The following is a 20,857-nucleotide window of genomic DNA, read 5'->3' on the forward strand; positions in this document are numbered from 1 at the left end:
AGAGTCTTCATCCAACTGTCTGGAGTGTTCAGACCTGAGATGGGTCGGTAACATGTCCCCAGACGAAGGGGCAGTCAGGCCCGTTAAGGACGGTCAGCTGTGGGGCATCCTTCTAATGAGGGCATATCCCCGAGGAGTTTAAAAACTCCCAGAAATGCACGCCAAACAGAGGAGAGCAAGCTCTGGGGAGAAGCCAGGCTGCAGTGCTGGACAGGAGCCAGAGCAGACAGTGGCCCTTTCTCCTAATGTCCGGAGAGGACAGAGGATTTGTCTCGCTGGAAACTAAGGCTTGAGTTAGAATAAAACATACCTGAGGGATTAAAAATTTAACTGCCTCTCCCGCAAAAGACAGCAGGACAAGCAACCTGATTATTACCTAATTTTTATACACTGTTAAATAAATATTTTTATACTTCTGTGCAGGGCAGGGATAATCTCATGGGTGTAAGAGCATGCCGTGACTTCTTAGGAAGACTGAAATGACACGTGTGCTGAGTGTTGCACATTTAGCACTATAAGTTTATGTCTGTTGTCATATGTACCCACAAATTGATCACTCATGTCTACAAAAATGTGATTTTACAACGTTTTCCTTGTCAGCAGGAAGATTATATCAGTAGTGACAGCAACAGCAAAAGTGAGAGAACTGAGAAAGTTACTGACTGTCTCTAATTACTGTAACAGATGTGTGTTCTTAAATATGTATTTTATAAGTCTTTTGATAGACGATGCACACAAGGTGTTTATTTTAAGAAAGCTGGCTCTTCATACAGCACGACACACATATTGGTACTCGGATTGTCTACGCACAAATAATCAGGAAGTATAACGCAGTTAAACAACCAAAGTTGTGTGTCAAATTTGCTTGCAAAACTCAATCCTCAAAGAAGAGACCTATTTATCTCCACCTAGGATAAGACTACACTACGGCAAAACGCAAATAAGGCAGGTGTCTTCAAGACGTATGTAACACCTAATAAAGGGATTGATTTTCAAAAACATCAGATGCATGTATCTATTAAAAACCTGTGCACACAGTTGCTTCCCTAAATTTCTGTGTACACTGCAGGTGCAGGTTTTAGAGTGCAGCTGCTTAACAAACTTTTTGAAAATCACATTTTAATTGCGATTGTCAGTTTGTGAAGACTATTCTGTGTCTTAATACCCTAATTCAAACTGTAACCAGACATTAACTGGCTGGTTTCAACTTCCAAAGCATTGAGATAAGAGACTTGGAGCTACTGAAGGAGTACATATGGTTTGAGTGAGTCATTTAAGTCCCACCGGGTGAAGGCATCTTCTGAAGTCTGACTGCTGGCATGCTCTGCTGTCAGCCAATCACATCATTAACTCCTGTGGTTACCTACCGCAGCAGTTTTAAATACACTCTATTAATCAAGCCTTTGATAAGACAGATGCGTGACTGAATAAACCTCATGCAAAAACTGTCTTGCTTGTTTTTCTTCACTTGTTCTGTGACAGACAGTAATGAATTCATCTCAAGCATCCTTGTCCATCTGTTACATCCTAAGATATATTTAGAGACATTCAAGCAGGTAAGAAGCTAACACTTTTATTAGGTTTGGTAGGCTAGGTTAGGTTTTATTAGGTTTGTTGGGCTTACTATTCACACTTTTTTTTGCATTTTCTGTTCCTCTCATTTCAACTGGAATATGGATTCGAATAAATAGCCAGCTGACCACGACGTAAGAAATAATTGCACCACAGGCTGCTATTCTTGTGTTCTGAGCTACTGTAAGAAACGTCTTCCAGATCACTTAAAGAAACAGTTGGAGGTAGAAATCTGGAGAAAGAAGCTATTTTGAAATAGGCAAACATGTGACAGAGGACAGCAAATTAAATAGGATTTATGCAGCGCGACATGGCATTAAATAAAGTTAATGTGACGTCAGGTTGAATAGACAAGGACTCTGTGCTGGAATAGGAAAAATATATTCTTTTCTCTGTTCATATTTCCTGATGTATCTTTCTGTAAGCCAGTGTGCCTGATACTAGGCACCTTGATACCTGGAAGGTGCAGAGAAACTCAAAGGGATTCAGGGAACAACAAAAATAGTTAGGGACCGACTTGCAGGAATATTGATTTAGAAGGAAAACAAAGTAACTACCTATAAATATTTGAAAGAAATGCCTTAAAGGAAAACATATTGTTTAGAAAAATAAAATAGGAACTCATTAGAAGCAATGGAATAAAATTAAGAGGAGAAAAATTGAGAGTACCAGGGGGGAGCAAACTCAGATTTTGGAGTGGTCGATTCTTATTATTTAGCCTAGGTGGCATTCAGTCAGCAGGCTTGGGGAAAGCCTACATGGAGGGAGCCATCTTTTCACTTTATGTTTTTCACCATTCACCAAAATGATGGGGAAATAAACTAAAAACCAAGAGTCTCCTCAAGGCCAGCATACCTAAACCAATAATGCCTAAGGTCTCCCCTCGAATCCTGGCTGCTCCTGAAGCAACTTCCCGAATCTGCTCAACGCTCTGTACTCTTGTGCCTTCTCGCAAAGCCTGGTGAAGCCAGGTGGTTCGCCGGTAAAGGTTCAGGATGTGGCACATCGTCGAATCTGCTGTTTCCTCTACTGATGCTGCTGGCACATTACATACTGCAATCCCTGAAAGGAGACAAAAAGTATGTATGTTTGCCAAATATTTCACCCCATCTTTTCCTATTTCCCTTCCAGAACTTAAGTAATAAATCAGCTTAGCATGCAAGACATTATAAGGTTTAGTGTAATAATCCCCAGATATTTTAAGATGATGTTGACATGAATTTCAATAAAAGTTTATGGCTGGGTGGACAGTGGCAGAGCATGACACAATTCATAACTGGGGCTCCTTCTACACCTGCAGGTAAAGATGCGATTGGATCTAATGAGTGATTCACCCAGTTGTGCCTCCTCCCATGCTACACATGCAAGGGAGGAGGCGCGATTGTGGGATTGCAGTAGATCCAATTGGGGCACATTGCTAGTGCAGGGAGAGCCTGATCCTGGACTCCCCCTGCACTGGCAAAAAGCAGGCTCCCAGCCATGGGGGCCACATGCAGCCGGGGTAGAGAAACCCCACAACCGATGGGGTTCCCAGTTCAGGTTATGCCTCAAGTGTAGCTGGGACCAAGATCCCTGCAACTAATGCGGCTTCCCATCCACCAGGCTGTGCCTCACACCTAAGTAAGAGAGAGAGAGAGAGAGAGAGAGAGAGAGAGAGAGAGAGAGAGAGAGAGAGAGAGTGTGTGTGTGTGTGTGTGTGTGTGTGTGTGTGTGTGTGTGTGTGTGTGTGTTCCTGAGAAATGTCAAAAATGTGCTCTGAACTTGGAATAAGAGGTAGTGAGCTTTGTGGTAATTCCTAGATCTACATTCTGAGACTTCGCTGTAAGGGCCAGGGCAAGCCCCCAAGAAAATTCTGCTTTACAAATATCAGTGAATGCAAATTGCTTTACAAATATTAGTGAGTCTCATCACAGTGATCCTGGGGCCAAAAATTCCATGCTGAAAAAAAGCGGGGTGGTGCACGTGGCAGCAGCAGGTGCCGCCCAAAACCAGAGTCTGGCCAGCCGGAGCTCCAGCTGCCAGCCAGGCTCCCTGCGTCCAGCTGCAGCTCCCAGAGGCCCCCAGGAAAGGCTGCTGGGCCAACACAGTTGCTGGCCCCAGCATCCCCTACCCCATCCAGGGTAACCTGCCGCACACCAGAGCATGTGTGGCAAAGACGTTCCCTGGGGACAAGTCCCCGGGGAAGCGCACGTTCCAGCTCATTTGGACATGCCCTAGGAGCCCAGATGTGGTGTCCTTGCTGTAACTATTAAAGAAACACCAAACGTAAGCCTTCAGACAGAGATGTGCTCAGAGCTACTGCAAGGTGCTTAAAGACAGTTCAAGGTAAGGAGCAACTGACAATTGCCAGTCCCAACTGAGCAAGGGATGGTGTAAAGAGACAGCAAAACTCCCACAGATGTTATCATTCAATTTGATTCTACTATGTTCAGTGGGAGTCGAGAAAAACATTGAAAACAAATATGGATCAGACCCATGTTACATACCTACCTTTCTGTAGATTTCCAGACAGTACTTTCCTTTCACACTGCAGTTAACCAAAAATAGTTAGGCAAAGCCTAAAATTGTGATTTCTTTCAAAAATGATTTGTCCCATTTGACCTATTCCCTCCTTTCATGTTTCGAAGTGTGAAATGCTCTCTCTCACCTCACCAGCTCTGATCCCTGGAAAGTTTACAATCAGGTAGCTGTGGATACTTATTGCATAGAGCATACTGGATTATCTCTGCAGAGGTGAAAAAGGCCTTTTATTCTTTATGTAGGCATTAGTGTGCATTTTACTATATTTACACAAAAACAATTTTAAAAGGCTGCTTCCATTAATATAGTAAGCAGCTGACCAAGTATATTGGCCTAAGGGGAAAACCACAGCGCAGCTTTAATATCATCAGCTTCAAATATTATCAGCTTTGTATCTTAGCAGGCAAAGAGAAAGAACAACAGTCTCTTTCACAGGAACAATGACATTAAATGTGATAATCAGCTCAAACTTGTATCCGTTTTTTTTTTTTTAAGATTCAAATTCCTCTGCTCAACAGTGCTGTAGCTTTACTACTTTCTGAGATCAATAAAAAAAAAAAAAAAAATCAGTGTAGGGAAGCTGCATAACTATGTTTCTTCCCATTCTTGTGCAGAGTCACTGTCTGCTGAGTCACTGCTCTTACACTTACTAAGATAAAACTGCTTCCTTTACTGGCAGATCATTCCTGGCATCCCACTAACATGAATGGTAGTGTGAATCCCAACATATTTTAAAATTAAAATAGGCAGAAAATAAGTATTCTTATTTGACTGGAGAGAAACTCTTCTTTAAATGCATCGTATCAAAGGGCTGAATTTGTTTAAACAAGAAAAAAAAAGGCATTTGTAATGGAGCAGAAATGGAAATTTCACTGGCATCACTAAATTTTTAGGAACACATATTTTAATGACCCACATCAAACAAACAAGACTTTCTAAGGGATGGAAATGTTACAATATTTATCTTCTCGAGAAAGAAAGAAACAAGGAAATTGCACCCACCTTTCAGGTTTCCTTGCCATTGATACAGTTTTGCCTAAGCAGCTATGGGTAACCTGTTCCCTAAAATAATGGGGGGGGGACCTGCCTCTCTTCTACTTCTGTATAATTTATTCCTCAAAGAAAGCTACGTTAAAGGGCTTGCCCAGCAGGAGGAGGGTAAGAATAAGACATATCATAAGAAATGGGATATGGCTTTCTAAGGCAAGCAATCATCTCAAATTTTCTGGGACAATCTGGAATTTTAGAATTGGCCCATTTCTTTTTACTTCAATTTTTACAAAATAGGCAAAGTTAAAGAAGTCTTCCTATTGTAAAAGTGCATCTGGAGAGGGTGAGATCTGAATCTCTTAGGAATTTCTTCTCCTCTTGGCAACTACCTTTTAACACAGTTAATATGTACATCATGAAGCACAAAGCCACAACTGTGTCTAAGCTTACAAAATAGTGATAGGCTTGAAGTAAAATCCTTGAGGCAACCTCATTGCCCCAAGGTTCCCTGGAACCAGAGTTTTGCAAGGGTATATGCAGGGATGTCACGAGGGCTTGACTAATTCCCCTGGACAATTCCCAGTGTTTCACTGAGGGTTGTGCTGAGATGCTATAATAGTCCACATGGGCTAATGAGCCTTACTGCTCATCAGAGCTATTACCCAACCCAACCCACAGTGCTACACCAAGGTAGTACTACACTCAATCCAAACCTGCCCTTCTGTGTCCAGAGACATGCAGTGGGCATCAGATCTCTAGAGAGTCATGGATTCTGGTTCCCCAAAATTGGTCACCTTAGGCTTCCTCACTTTCCTGAGAAAACAGTCCCATTTATTCTTATTTTTTTCTCTTGGGTGAAAATATCTTGTGCCTTTCTTCCAAGTGCTTTTTCCAGTCTTGTCTCTGCTTTGAGGGGTCTGGCCTGAAGAATCGCTCTTTGAGAGACTGAAGGTAAGCTGGCTACAGCCCATGCACCTACCCTTGGCCTGGCCCACTCATTTCTCTCTTATGAAACACTTCTGTGTGCCAGGTTTTTGCTCAGACTGCAAACAGTAGTGCAAAAAATGTCAATTTTTAAAGCGTTTCGACAGAAGAGACTTGGCTTCTTTTTCATTAAAATCAAAAACGGCAACATGGAAATAATACAGTTGTCATCATGTCTACCTACGTGTAAAAAACCTCCCCACTGAGCAGGTTTCTGTTATAATACCTGGAATTCAGAATAGATTTTCTGAGCAACCCCACCCTACTAGAAGACCTGCTTCCACAGCACATTTCATTAGCAGATTAAGGTACTTAACAGACAGTAATTAACTCTCATATCACCTCAGTATGGTATGTACTATTTAAATCAGTTCTGCAAATGGAAAAATGAGTGAAACTGTAAGTGATTTGCCTAAGTAGTTATCTCCAAGTCCCTTGCTCTACCCACTATGACCACACAGGGCATAAACAATAAAACTTTTTATTTTAATCAGTATAAAAGTAGAAACTGTAAGCAGACAAATGGTTGAAGATGAGTATGAACCAATACCCTGGGTCCTATCTTTACTACTTAGTCTTGGATCTCCATGGACTTGGGGTTTAGATCTAGGATTTTACTTCAAGCCTATCACTATTTTGTAAGCCTAGACACAGTTGTGGCTTCGTGCTTCATGATATACGTATTAACCGTGTTAAGGTTAATGGGAATTGAAGGTAGTTGCCAAGAGGAGAAGACATTCCTAAGAGATTCAGATCTCACCCTCTCCAGATGCATTTTTACAATAGGAAAACTTCTTTGATTTTGCCTATTTTGTAAAAATTGAAGTAAAAAAAAAACAGGCCAAAAACCCTCTTATCTACTAGAAAACTACCCAGTACTGCAATCATTTTATATTTCAGTGGGAATACTTACATCAGCAAGTATTATACTAGAGGACAAATGTTACCAGGGCCTAAATTTAAGACGCGCACGCAAAAAAAATCTTTGTTTTTTTTTTTTTGTTCTCCCAGCTTACATAGAAAAATTGAAGAAATAACTTACTTTGCGAATACAGCTTAGGCTTTGATTGTTCTGAAAGAACTCGGGCTTCAGTTTTTCAATTATGGTACAGTGAGGACCCTCTCTTCAAATTTCCTAGTGTTTTAGTTTATTTTTTAGTCATTACGATTGATTCGCTCCTAAAATTGATATGCTTGATTTGTTGAAGTCTTCTGAACTACATTTTATACCTCAACACAAGTACTAGATAATGGGTAATGTTCTCATTTTATTTTCTTCAAACTAAATAGTTTGCTATAATATTGATAGGCTTATAAATTGTGATTGGATTACAGTCTGCAGCAGTTAAAATAAATAACATCAGTTTGCAGTTTATGGTAAAAAAAAAAAAGAGAAAAGAGAAATAAAAAAGAGCTCAGTCTTAGTCTTGGAATTTATCTTGAACAGGCAGCCTGCCATCCTGTCACAAATCCATTAATATTATCACTTAATTAGCTAATGCTAATATCTCCATAATGATTTTTAAATACTTTGATGAGAAAATTATACAGCTTACGTATTATGTTAGTACAAATTATACAGCAAATGTTAATGCAAAGATTTATATGTTATCAAATTTCTGGAGGCAAGTTTAAGATGTTCAAGTAAAACAGTCTTTTATAATCATACCTAAATCCCCAGCAGATTTGATGTCAATGTTATCAAAACCACTGCCGATTCGGACAATTATTCGAAGTGCTTTGAATTTCTCCAGGTCTTCTCGTGTTAAAGTGATAGTGTGATACATCAGTGCACCCACAGCTTCATTTAGTACCTACAATCAAAAGAAAGAAATTGCTTAATTTTTCTGTTTCAGAACAATTGGATTTCAGCAAGTATTCAAACTTTTTGGGTCTTAAGGACCACAGGAATTAGAAGTTACTAATTTTAAGTTTATATATTTCTCTCTTCTTTAGATTCTGTCCTTCCAAATGTCCTCTCCACCTTTGAAGACATGTTTGCTTCAGCTAATGTCCCCACAAATGCACTATGAAGCCAAACCTGTGACCTTGCATCTCCACTTATATTATGGAAGTGGAAAGAACTTGCTATGTCCTGGATGATGCTCAGTACCCTGCAGTATTGCCCTTATACTGCCATTTGATTAATCATGATCACGACTGTAGGTACACATGCAGATACAGCTATAAGCATGAGAACCCCTTGGCTTTCCTTACAGTACAGTGTTTGTGTGATGGCAGCTGTCTCACGGACAGCCAGTTTTGAACTACAGAGTAACACCTCTTCATCATTCACACTGTAGTTCAGGCATTCATTCCACTGGATAAAGTGCTTCAATACTTGCACAGAGGACATTGAGCATTCAACCCCCTGACAATGGAGACTGAAACTTGACTATGCAAAACCTGAACATAAAATGCTTTCGCTCTCATTTATTGACATGGTGTTTTGCTACAGTTCCTATTACTGGAGAGCTGACATACGAGACACATGCAAATCAGTTTCTTTAAGTGGCTAGAACCACCTGGAAAGGAGAAGAAAGAGCAAGATGAAGGCCAAAGCAGTCAAAAACAAACCAACCTGAACATAAAGAGTTAATGAAATGAAGACTACAGCATCTATTCAAAATAGATTTTGAAGGAGTGGCATGTCAGTTTACCTCATCACACTGCTTGAAAAACTGGAAAAGTAAGAGTGAGGTTGGGATACTGAACCAGCAGCATCATATTCTCTGTTGCTGTATGCATGGTGCCACTATGCATCACTCAAATGATGCAGAAGATAACCCAACGTGTCTGTATGGTTCAATCTCCAGAAGCAGAAATAAACATCTGTTTCTCTTCCCTTGTGTCCATAACTCAGAGTACATGCATGCAAATTAGATTATTTATTTTAGCGATCCATTTTCTTCTTCTGAATCCCTTCTCAAACTCCCACATAATGCCCTAAGCCTTAAAAAAATCAGAATCATTTCAACTTCAAAGCTAATGACTTTATAAGGCTCCTACAATGCACATTTCATTAATATTTTTTGAGAAGGCCATACTAAATTGGCTCTGGCATATGTGCTGTTTCTGTCATCTGAACAATTTCTGCTTGGGTGAAAGTTTCCCAGGATTTTATAACATCATTTTTTTTACTTGTTTTTCTATTTCAACCAGAAATCAACCAACAAACTGTGATCCTAGACACAAAGGATTATAACTACATGTTGAAGATGAACACTTGGAGCCAGACAAAAAAAACATAGGGATAATATGCAAATAAATAGATGGCACTGAAGCAAAATTTTCATGAATTAAATATTTTATAAAATATCTTTTGGCATTTCAGCAGGTCTTGCCGGAGTGGTAACTTCTCCAGCTTCAGGCTGACTGAGAATGAATGGGGTATTAGAACAGGGGACAAATTAACTGATGTTACACTATTAGAAATGAGTGAGAACTGCAATAAAATACAGACACAACATGCAGACCATGATTCTGCAAAAACATCTAACCATAATGCGACTTGTTGATCTCAGTGTATAGGTATGTCCTGTGGGGATGATAACCTTCCTACAGGCAGCATTTACTCGCGAGTGGAAGAGAATTAAAGTAAGGATTTTGCTTCTTGCTTCCCTTCTCAGGCTCATCAGGACAGCTGTGTGGTAGAGGAAAGCCATCCTTTGATAGATCAAAGGATGCTGCTGCCCTACTGGCCCAGCCCCAGCTCCAGCCCCTGTCCAGGGGCTCAAAGGGAATGTGGGAAAGGCACTGACTCAGGCTGCAGTTGGGTGTGGGGGATCCCCAAAGAGAGGGATGCTGAGCCCAGAGCTCCCACCCCATGGGGACCATCCCTGGTATGACTGCAGGGCACCTCACTGAGCAAGTGGCAACCCCTGTGCCATCCTGCTCCCACAGCCCACCCCCTGCCCTGCTTACAGCCACCCCAGATCTGAGGCAGCACAGCTGCGGGTGGTACCTCCACCCCCCACTGCCACTGCCTGACCTGGCTAGCCAGCCCTGAGCCCTACCCTCTGCCAGCAGTCACCTGTCAGTGGCAAGCAACCCAACTCCGACAAGACCCGGTCACGGTGGACCAGGGGCTGCTACCGGTGGCAAGAGGGGGTGGGGGAGTAGAGGTAGTGGGAGTGCTCCCACCCTGCTGCAGTATGCACGTCTGCCCCGGAGAAACATCTATTTTGCTCTCTCTTGACCTAAACTTTGGGTGCTTAGAATAAAGTGTAAAACAAATCGCTTCTGCCTTGGGCTTTTTGAACGTTTGTTCTTAGCCTTAGAGTGCATCTGGCTTACGTTGGAGTGGCTTTGAGGGCCACAACTGAAGCCTGGAGTATCCACAGATTGGACCTGCCATGTTATAACATTTGGTCCTGATCAGGCTGTTGTCTGACATCCCGAGGAGGTTGCAGTCTTTCATCAGAAGCTCAGAAGTAAGGACACTTTATTGAACAGGTGACCTAATGCTTAAGCCAGTCATCTCTGTGTGTATTTATGTAGTTGCCATATTGCGACAGCAGCAATGTAACAAAAACAGGTGGGCAAGTGACATCTTTTGGTGTTTTGCTTTTAATGTTCAGGACTCTTACAGAGCTATGGGCAATTCAGGAGGGAAATGAAAATGTCAATACTATGTACTGTTTCACACCAGCTTATTTTGATGTCAGCACTCCCTACGCCTCGCATGCTAAAAGATTAAATTATGTCCAAAAGCAAAAAGAAAAGCTAAGAACTGAATTTAGAAAAAGAAATCCCATACTAATGAGAGTTAATAAAACCTGGTGGTGAATGCGGGGCTTTATCTGAATTTAAAAAAAAAAAAAAAATCAGTTGAAATAGATGCAAACAGTATTATTATTAAGGGAAAAAAGGCACGGACTAATGAAGGCTTTTATGCTTTGCTTTGAAAAAAAGGAGGATAGAAATGACATTTAATGAATTGCTCAGCCGTTACTGAAGTTCCTTGAATGTATAAAAAGTAGTAAAAAAAAAAAAAAAAGGTTACAAAATACAGCAGGAACAAAACTTTGTTTTGTATCTTTAAATATTTGTAAAAATGGTATTATAATCCAACATAAATGTTTTAGGTTCTAGGCAACAAAATAACCTTTGGCAAAAAACAGCTATGCATAGAGATGACTAATTTACTGATCATATATGATAACATGCATCTGTAAAGAATCACTGGTACCATCTTGATGGGTATATTAGAAATAGATGGAACTGTATGAAATAAATTTTTATTTGAATTTTTTGTGGGGCAGAGGGGAAGAGATGTACTTCCGGTTAAAGGCATCTCCAAGGCTAATAATATTCTATCTGAAGAATATTAACTTCATTTAAAGTAGTGTAACATGTAATACTAGCAGAGTCACACAAGACAGGCTGATGTAATGTTATGCCAAAAATATCAGCTAGTGTCAATTTGCACAAGCTGTACAAGATATATAAAATACAAACTGGAATCTCAGGTTAGCTCAAAAATGATTGAGAAATTTTTCTTTTCCACTCTAATAATGGGCTCATTTACTTCATAAACCTAAACTTGGTAGAAATATTTTTGTTTTTTATATTCAAAGAAAATGGATATAAAAAATGACACAAATGAAATTGGCACAAATAGTCCCATTCACCTACACAGTCTTTCTTGCTTTTGTCAAACATTTTGCACTGCTCCTGTGCTTTTCAGATAAACAGGGTTTGTAATGAGCAGCTATAGGCCCTTGGTAGGCTTCCTTCCCTTGTTGCCTACCCTCCAACATGGGGCCAACGTTCCTCCCATTTTTGCCAGTTGCCATACCCAATTTGGACCCTTTAAGAAGCTGCAGCAAACTGCCTGCTTCAAAGTCATTCCTCCATGGACTGGCTGACATGGTTTGCAGAACTGTGCAGTCTTCCCACTCCTCCTCCTCATACGACTGCACAACTTTCAAAATATTCTAAGTCCCCTGGGTGTTAAGGGAACCTATACCACAAAAATAGGAGACCTGATCAAAAATTACCTGGTTTTAAAGACCTCACCAGATGTTATCTGCCTTTCTTTTCAGTTCTCCCAGTTCTTCTCGTTAGGGTGAAATTACACATCACACTTGGACCACGTTAATGTGTGGAATGTGAAGTGGGGTTAAAATTAGAATGCGCTGTGACCAGACACAAGTTAAAGGTTAATACCACTTCTTGCCTGCATACCTCTGACTTGCCACTACAGTGCTGGCGAGTAGCGGTGTGGCTAGGAACCGGGATATCTGGGCTCTATTCTGGCTCTGGATGGGAATGGTGTGTACTGGGATGCCGGAGAGCTGCAAATTGCTCATTTCATCTCCATGAAGCAGACTGAAGTTGCCCTAACATAAGCTAGGTAGCATATCCCAGAGTTAACCCTTGCCTGAAGTGGTATAATTGAGACACTCACAGGGCACTTAGCTTGAATTAAAGAGCTTTAACGTGCAGATGCTCATGTAATAAGTGCTCTTGGTATGGACTAACTGGGTCCTAACTGTACTTTAGTCTTGGACTATCCCAGGCTTTCTAGGTAACAGTGGCTGACCACGACCCTAATAGCTGCGTATTCTAAATTTTGGGGGGTGGACCATATAATTTAAAGCTTCCAATTTATCCTCTGCTCCCCCCACCCCCGCCCAATAAATAAAAAACAAACAAACAAACAAACAAACACCAAACGGCCTTAACAATGTGTCCAAAGCCCCAAATAGTCTGGCTGGGAGCAGCATTCAGGACATCATGGAAACCACAGCCTTGTTTTTCTTTTCTGGTCTTCTTAAATTATACCCCACTGGGTTTCTGCTAAGAGGGCCTGGTTCAAAGCTTACTCAAGTCAGCGAGAAGATTGCTCTCCAATGGGTTCTGGATCAGAGCCAAAATGCAGATGCAGAAAACAGTCTGCTGGGCTCTGTCAAACAATTAAGAACTTCATTGGAGCCATCTTGCAGGAATAAGACAAGTTCCTCTAAAAAGAAAACAAAAGGATGATACATGATTTTAAAACAGCTCAAGACTATTTGACATTCTTTGGGAGAGAGACCAGCAGTGTTTAAAAAAAAATACTGTAAAAGCAATACTGAAGAGTCATGTGCGTCACTTGGCCCTATAGACTGTAATTATGCTCCAGAAGCTTTCTTGGCCCAGTAGGCTGATGTGGTATTGTTAATAGACAATATGCTAAAGGTTTATCAGTGGACGTCAGGGATTTTGCAAAGAAAATAAGGGAGACATTAGAAATACCACATTTCCCAGCCCTTGCCCTTGTTATTTGAGGCATTCAGTATATTTATACTAAAGCTATTTGACTTTATATATGACTTGTGCATTTGTCTTTTGTAAGCTTCAATTAACTCAAAATTTCCAAGCTACAATTTGTAATATATGACATGCCTGCAAATGATTCTTTGCTGCTGCATAAAGCAACTGTAATGTCCCACAGAGTGGTGCAATGGCTCTAAATAAAACTAACGCTGCACAAACTAAAAAGGAAATACTGCTCACTCAGGCTGCACCTGATAGGTCACTAAAAACCTGTTAGTCTGAGCTGTCCTTTTATGGCTCCAGTTTCTGTATAAGGTCTCTGCAGTGAGTTTCACTGCCAATAATGCACTTGCCCAGTGATTCAACTTTATGCAGTAAGAGCCCAACCCAATGCCTGTTGATTTTTATCGACTCCAGTGGCACTAAATCAGAGCTAAATACTGTTACATTACATTTGGACTATATGGACATACATAAACATTACATACGCTGTTACATAAAACACTGAAATAAAGGTATCTTCTTCAGGCTCTTGTGTTTACAGCACAATAAAGATTTAGACTTTCTCTGCATTTCTAAGATCAATGTGGCAGCTTCTCTTTTTTTTTTTTAGACGAAAACCTAGCCTATAACTAAGGCACATTTTCAATCCCAGCACTAATTGACAATTACATGCAACAGCTTTATTACAACAGTCCATCTTAGGTCACAGTCTCTTACTATAGTGCTTCCTACTAAAGGGTTTAAAATAAAAAGTGTATTCAGCTTTTTTCAAGCTTCACAGTTTCTATGCATAGATTTACTTGTGTTTCCTATTAATACATCTAGAATTATTTAACATTTAAATTCCATCTATTAGAAATGTAAGATGGATTGAAACCGTTCTCACTGGCAGATATATAATACCATGAATGTCAATGACAATAATGTAACAACACAATGAGCACCAACTGAAAAAAATAAGAAGTGGGGTGATGCAGGAGAGAGAAACTGTTAATAATCACCAGCATTTTTTGAGCACTAGTGATTCTTCGTGAGGTCTGGTACTGAAAGACACAGTGAGATGCGCACTGATAACCAGCTACATTATATACTGTAAACTGTCTCTAAGACTGATAGGCTGCTTTGGGGGCATAGTAGCACCTGAAGAGATTTTGCTTTCTATAGTGTATAAATTTTGGCAGCCTGCTCTGATGCATGATGGTACACTAGACATGCAAGTCCGACATGGCTGGCACAGGGCTCACCGACTACTGGGCTGTATTAGCCATTGTATTAAATAATCACGTACCTCCTGGTTAATTTTTTTTATAACCTTATTAGATTTACTGACAGCTTTTTATTATTTAAAAATTGTCATGAAGAACCAGACACAAAGCCCACTGAAGTCGATTCATAGGTTCCCTTTAAGTTCAGCAGGTTTTGGATGAGTTCCTAGGTAAAAATTCTCTGGGGAATATGAATTTATGAGAGGGAGGAGGAAGGATTACTTCTCAAACCCCACACTCCAAGATTTTAATTCTGAAGTACATTTATAATGCTGCATCTATCACATTAAGGTACACAATAGTGGATGTTACAAGTGTAGTATTATAGCTTCACTGAGCAAGCAGAGAGAAGATGCTGAAGCTGGAGTGCAGGTCTTTTATTCAAACACAAATGAGAGATATAAAAAGGATATCAAAGACATTAGAGAACAAAGTAGCAACCACTAGTTCTTTGTTTATTTTTAAAACTTGGTTTTGTTCTGTTATGAAAATTTTCCTCTAAGGTAATTTTAGTTTGACTCATAATGATTAGAAAATATCATTTTAAAAAAGTTCTACATAGAAAAATACTCATTAAGAATGCTGGAGTCTTATAACATGGAATTCAAACTAAAAAATAAGCTTTTAAGCTTCTTGAACTTTTAACTTAAAGCAAAAATATGGAAATAAAACATCCCTGTAAAACTGATTTTGTTTTGTTCTTTTGACAGGGACAGTGAGATTTAGCAGATGCTCTCCAGTGGAATCCATTTAATCCATGTTGATGTTTGGAATATATGTCATGGGATATTATATAGTCGCTTTTTCAACTGAGCATCCAAATCCTAGTAATTTCTTTTCTGTGAGCATATGTGTTGGAAGGTAAATCAAAGATAAGTTATTTGACTCTTAGCATGGTATTCCAGTGACTGAAGAACTGCAAAATTCAGTAGCCAACTCATTTGGTAGTAAAACACATGACAATGCATAGGTAAAAGAAATTTAAAATACACTGGAGGGAAGGGCTAGGATTCAGAGAGACCTTGAAAATTGGATAACTGGACCAAAAGAAATCTCATGAGGTTCAATAAGGACAAATACAAAGTCCTGCACTTAGGATGGAACAATCCCTTGCAGAGGTACAGGCTTGCGTTCAATTGGCTAAGCAGCAGCTCTGCAAAAAAGGACCTGGGGGTTACAGTAGATATGGGGTTGGCAACCAGGTATGTGTGTACCCCCAGGGGTACTTTGAAAGATCTCAGGGGGTACACACAGGTGGGTGGGGATGGAGCGCCTCCACCTCATAGGAGCAGGGCCGGGGTGGGACCAGGGCAGTGGCGCCCCTCTGCAGGCTGAACAGCTGCCAGCCAGCTGCAGGGCGAGAAGCTTGCATGCGGCCACTGCCACCCATCACCCTGCACCACTGCTCCATGTGCAGTTGCTGCAATGCCCTCCCAGCTCCACAACCAGCTGCAGCTACCTACCCCACCAACCCTGCTTCTCGACTGGCCGCCAGGGGTAAACTGCTCAAAAAAGGTTGAAAATCCCTGCAGAAGACAATAAGAAGAAGATGAGCCGATAGGGTGCCCCTGTTGCAAAGGCTAACAGCATACTGGGCTGCATTGCCAGCAGATTGAGGGAAGTGATTATTTCCCTCTAATTAGCACTGATGAGGCCACATCTTCAGTACTGTGTCCAGTTTTGCCCTCCCACTAGAAATATGTGGACAAATTGGAAAGGGCAATGAAAATGGTTAGGAGCTGGGGTGCATGACTTTGGAGAGTCTGAGGGAACTTATTTAGTCTGGAGAAGGGGGGATTTAATAACAGCCTTCAACTACATAAAGGGTGCTTACAAAGGATGGACTGATCTCAGTGGCGAAGATGGCAGAACAAGGAGCAATGGTTTCAAGTTGCAGCAAGGGAAGTTTAGGTTAGACATTAGGAAAGACTCTCACAGGGAAGGTAGTAAAACACTGGAGGAGGTTGCCCAGAAAGGAGGTGGAATCTCCATCCTTGGAGGATTTTAAGACCCAGCTAGACAAATCCTTGGCTGGGATGATCTAGTTGGGGATGGTCCTGCTTTGAGCACGGGGTTGGACTATAACAGATGATCTCCTGGGGTCCATTCCAACTCTAATTTTCTATGATCCTGTGCAACTTAAAGTTACACCACTCCAGAGCAGGATTATCTTGGATTCATGCTACCCAGCTTCTGTAACACTGAAGTGTAGCCAACTCTATGCTATACCTTAGTGTAAACTCCTCACCTGTCCCTCCTGCCCTGATGGCCTAGATCAGGCCCACTGCACCCCCCTTGCTCACAGCAGCCCAGATCCCCTCCCACTGCCCCCGTCCCCTCTACTTACTTGTGGCTGCCCAGGATTAACCTGCCTACTCAGCCACAGCCCTTGCTACTCTCAGCCCTTGAAGAGCAGCAGCCCAGCTCAGCAGCAGCAGCTGGGCAGGTAGCATTAACCCTTCCCTACCTGCTCCCTGGGACAGATAGCCAGGCAGCCAAAAGTAGGTGGGGGCACAGCAGGGGGCAGGATGGAAATCTGAGGGCCAGGAGGGGGGCCCCGGGTGTGGGGGGGTTGTTCTTACTTTTCAGTCCTCCAAGCTTCTGCTGGCCTGAAATGTCACTGTACCAAACTCAAGCTAGCACTAACACCAATCAACATTTGCGTGTCTCAGCACATGGTGCAACAAGACCCTTAGTCCCTGTAGTTACATGTGATGTAAATTCTGTTCTTGATTTGTTTAATCAATCTCATAACAATATTTTACAGCTGAATCATACTAAACTGGGTCTCCCCAGCTAAATGCCAAATGTAAATAATCTAAGCCCCAGTTATCACATTTTCCACCTTACTTGATTCAAAAGGCACTTGGGCCTAGATCTTATTTTACCTTTTAAACATCAAAGGCTTTTGGCTCCACTTTCCCAACAATACACTTTTAGCTCAAGGTACAATCTTACTCTACCCATGTAGGCACTGGTGCACCGTGCCAATGCGCTGCCTAGTGCACCCCATCATGCCAGGATCCAGCCGCATCCTGCCAGCTAAGATGGAAGGCATCCTGTTGGGTCTAGTCCCTCAAAGGAGAGAGGTCCACCTGAACCACTGCTTCTGACAGCAGCATTTCCTTCAGAAGTGGGGCACTAGTGCCACTAGTATCCAACTTTTGCCCAATAACATAGTGGTTAATGCACTCCCAGGGAGCAGAACACCTGAATACTAAGCACCTCTCAGACTTCGAGTGTTTAACTAGGCTATGGGGCAGGCAAGGCTGAAGGCAAAATCAGCTACATCAGCAGGGGTCAGCATCCCAAACTCTCTTCCAATCATTTCGCTTACCTTCCCTGTCTGTCTTCATTGTAAATGCCCAGATTCGTGCTTAGATTCTATTTCCTGCACAACCTCTTACGTCCTTCTCTTTCAGCCTTTCTCCTTCTCATCCATCTCAACTAAAATGCTGCAACTCCAATTAATGTTCTATTGCGTCTCTGCAGAATCCCTCTCAAGGCTCCTCACCTTCCCGCTCAAGGCTCCACAACAGCTTGCCTCTCACATTTCAGCTCTTATTTCTCCCTACTCACCTTTTTATGCCCTGTTCTTTCCCTTATCTTGTCCATCCACATTTAATCCCATGCCTTTTTTATGCTGCTCCTACACAACTTCCCTATATTGTGTGTGCCAGTCAACTGCAATCTCCTCTTTCAAATCCCTCTTCAAATCTCCAGTCTTTTCACTTAGTACCTCAGTGGCAAAAGGCATCTACTCCTGCTTTTATATTAGATCCCATTTTAAGAAAGCTTTTAAGACAAAAAAAAGAAGTACTTGAAACAGAAACAAATGTCATGTTCTGCTTTCAATAAAGAGAAAGAGTTTTTCTGAGATCAGCAAATTCTTCTTTGCTCCTTTGTTTTCTAGCGTGTCCGTCTCTCATTCTCTTTCCTCCTACCTTCAAGTGGTCTCTTGTAAATACCTATATTCAGTATCAGGATAATACCATATTTTTACATATACCATGCCTTGAGCATAATATGCACCCTATTTGTTCAAGGCCCCATGATTTAAAAAAAATCTTACCATGAAGTCCAGGTATGGGTAAGTAAGTACCAGTGCTCTGGTATTGAGGGCCGGAGCCTGGGAGCTGTACATTATGACTGAGGGCTTGGAGGCTAGGGGCTGCACACTTGAAAGTGATGTGCTGGATATGAGGACTTGGGAACCAGGGGCCGCATGGTGGGGCTGGGCTCAATCTGACTGTGAAGGTGGTAAGGCAGTGCAATGGAACTGGAGCTAGGGCAGAGCCTGGCTTCAGGGCCAGTGTGTAGCATTGGCCAGGCAGGATCCAACCCTCCGTGCTGTCTCCAGAGCTGTTGCAGCCAGCCCCTTCCTAGCCAGCCCTGTTCACTGGCTCCAGAGCCACATGCTGGGCCCAAACCAGAACCTTCCCAGACTGGTGTGCCAGTTCCAACCCAGCACACAGCTCCAGAACCAGTGTGCAGCCCTCCCAGCCCCCCACCCCAACCTGATTTGGCATTTGATACAAGAGGGAGCACCCCTGGGTCCAGACATTTGGTGGCAGGGGAGCCATGGCAATTAATGCTGCCATCAGTCTGCCCCCCTGTTGCCAAATGTCCAGACCCTGGGGACCCTTCCTTTCATATTATGCACACCCCAATTTTCTGCAGCTGGCTTGGGTGCAGGTTATATGTGAGAAAATATGGTATAAATGGCAAATTTTGAACAACTGAATAACTTGTAGGCCCATGGCAGATGGCATGTTATATAGCCAGAAATATGCATTCACTAAGTGCTGAACATTACATTATTTAAAATAGACAACTTATAATGATCATTTTTGCAACTTTTGAAGACAGAAATACAGTAATACTGTCCATTATTTCTGTATAATGTGCAGGTCCAATCACAGACCAGGACATCATTGGGACAATAACAATACCCACAATTAATAAAATAGCAATAGCAGCACCCTATCTTTATACATAATGTTAATGCCTTTCTAACACTGCATAGGTGCAAATTTCATTTTTTTTAAAAACATTGTGGGACAATGTTTCGGCTGTAAAGCAACATGCACAAACATGAGGCAACAACAGTAATAATACAGACATTTTTAGGGTATCAAGAGCAAATTGGATGCTTATCTTGCTGGGATCCTATGACCCCAGCTGACTTCCTGCCCTTTGGGCGGGGGGCTGGACTCGATGATCTTCCAAGGTCCCTTCCAGCCCAAATGTCCATGAAATCTATAACACTGAGGTGCTGGGCACCCTAATATCCCACTATAATAGATAGGAATTACACTTAGTACCTTAAAGGACTGGGCTCTTACTGAGTGATACAATTCATCTCAGTGGTGCTACCATGCCAAGAATTGAGATTTGTTACAACAGTTTATTATGCGATGCTGAATACTTCAAAACCACAAATTTGAACTTTGACCTTTCCATCACCGGTCACTAAAAGGCCATTAGAGCTCCTTATCAGATTTCGGTCATTTGAGCGCCCCTTTCAAGCTACAATTTGAAACAAGTGCCCCTTTGAGCACTTTAAGATCTGGAATGTCCCTCCCTCATGGGTCACTAATTAGAAAAAAATAAATTTGGTATTTATCAGAAAAAAACCCTCTATATTGGGTAAGAGACCTCCAATTTGCAGGTATAACAAGTCAACAATATTTGACTGGATTTCAACAAAGGAAACACTGGAAAGTCTGCATAGTGCAGGTGCCAACACGAACAGTCAAGTCCACCTAATGTGTGGAGTGGTGGTATCTAATAATAATTACATCTGAAGTATATGTTCTTTGCCATTGCATATGCTTCTAGTGTCTTATATGTCTTATAAGATCCAGCTTTTAGCCCCAGTAACTTTTTCTATGATGATTGTTTGAAATAGAACAAGAAAATATTTACAATATATTTTTCTGCATCTCTCTCTCAAATCAGACAATGCAAACGCAACAGTAAATCTTACATTTGTTTATAGTCCGTTTCTAGTTCAATAACTGTTTTAAAACATTATGTTGACATGTCTGTGCTGCAAATGCTGAAGGGAAACATTTGTTTCAAGTGTAATTAAAAAGGAATCACAAAGCTGAGCACTTCAGTGAGTTCTTTGCATCTGTATTCCTAGACACAGACCAAGACAAATCTCCCAGTTGGATCATAGATAGACACAGGAGGGACACCAACACACCAACTGTTAGTACAGACTAAGTGAAGGGGCACTTGGAGGGGCTGTATGT

The 20,857-nt window shown here is 41.5% G+C and overlaps 1 protein-coding gene across 8 annotated transcripts in view; it reads right to left on the minus strand.

The window, feature by feature from the left end:
* Window positions 1–20,857, minus strand: part of CTBP1 (C-terminal binding protein 1) — a 364,798-nt gene that overhangs the window by 26,799 nt on the left and 317,142 nt on the right. For all 8 annotated transcript variants that reach the window (XM_019525924.1, XM_019525923.1, XM_019525930.1 and 5 more), the window contains 2 exons: window positions 7,736–7,880; window positions 2,428–2,634 (listed from right to left, as the gene is read on the minus strand). In XM_019525924.1, coding sequence (XP_019381469.1) covers window positions 2,428–2,634; window positions 7,736–7,880 — 352 coding nt within the window. The remainder of the gene's footprint in view (window positions 1–2,427; window positions 2,635–7,735; window positions 7,881–20,857) is intronic.

The sequence above is a fragment of the Gavialis gangeticus genome, unplaced genomic scaffold, assembly GCF_001723915.1.
Source record: "Gavialis gangeticus isolate Ggan-Ray unplaced genomic scaffold, GavGan_comp1, whole genome shotgun sequence".
Lineage (NCBI taxonomy): Eukaryota > Metazoa > Chordata > Crocodylia > Gavialidae > Gavialis > Gavialis gangeticus.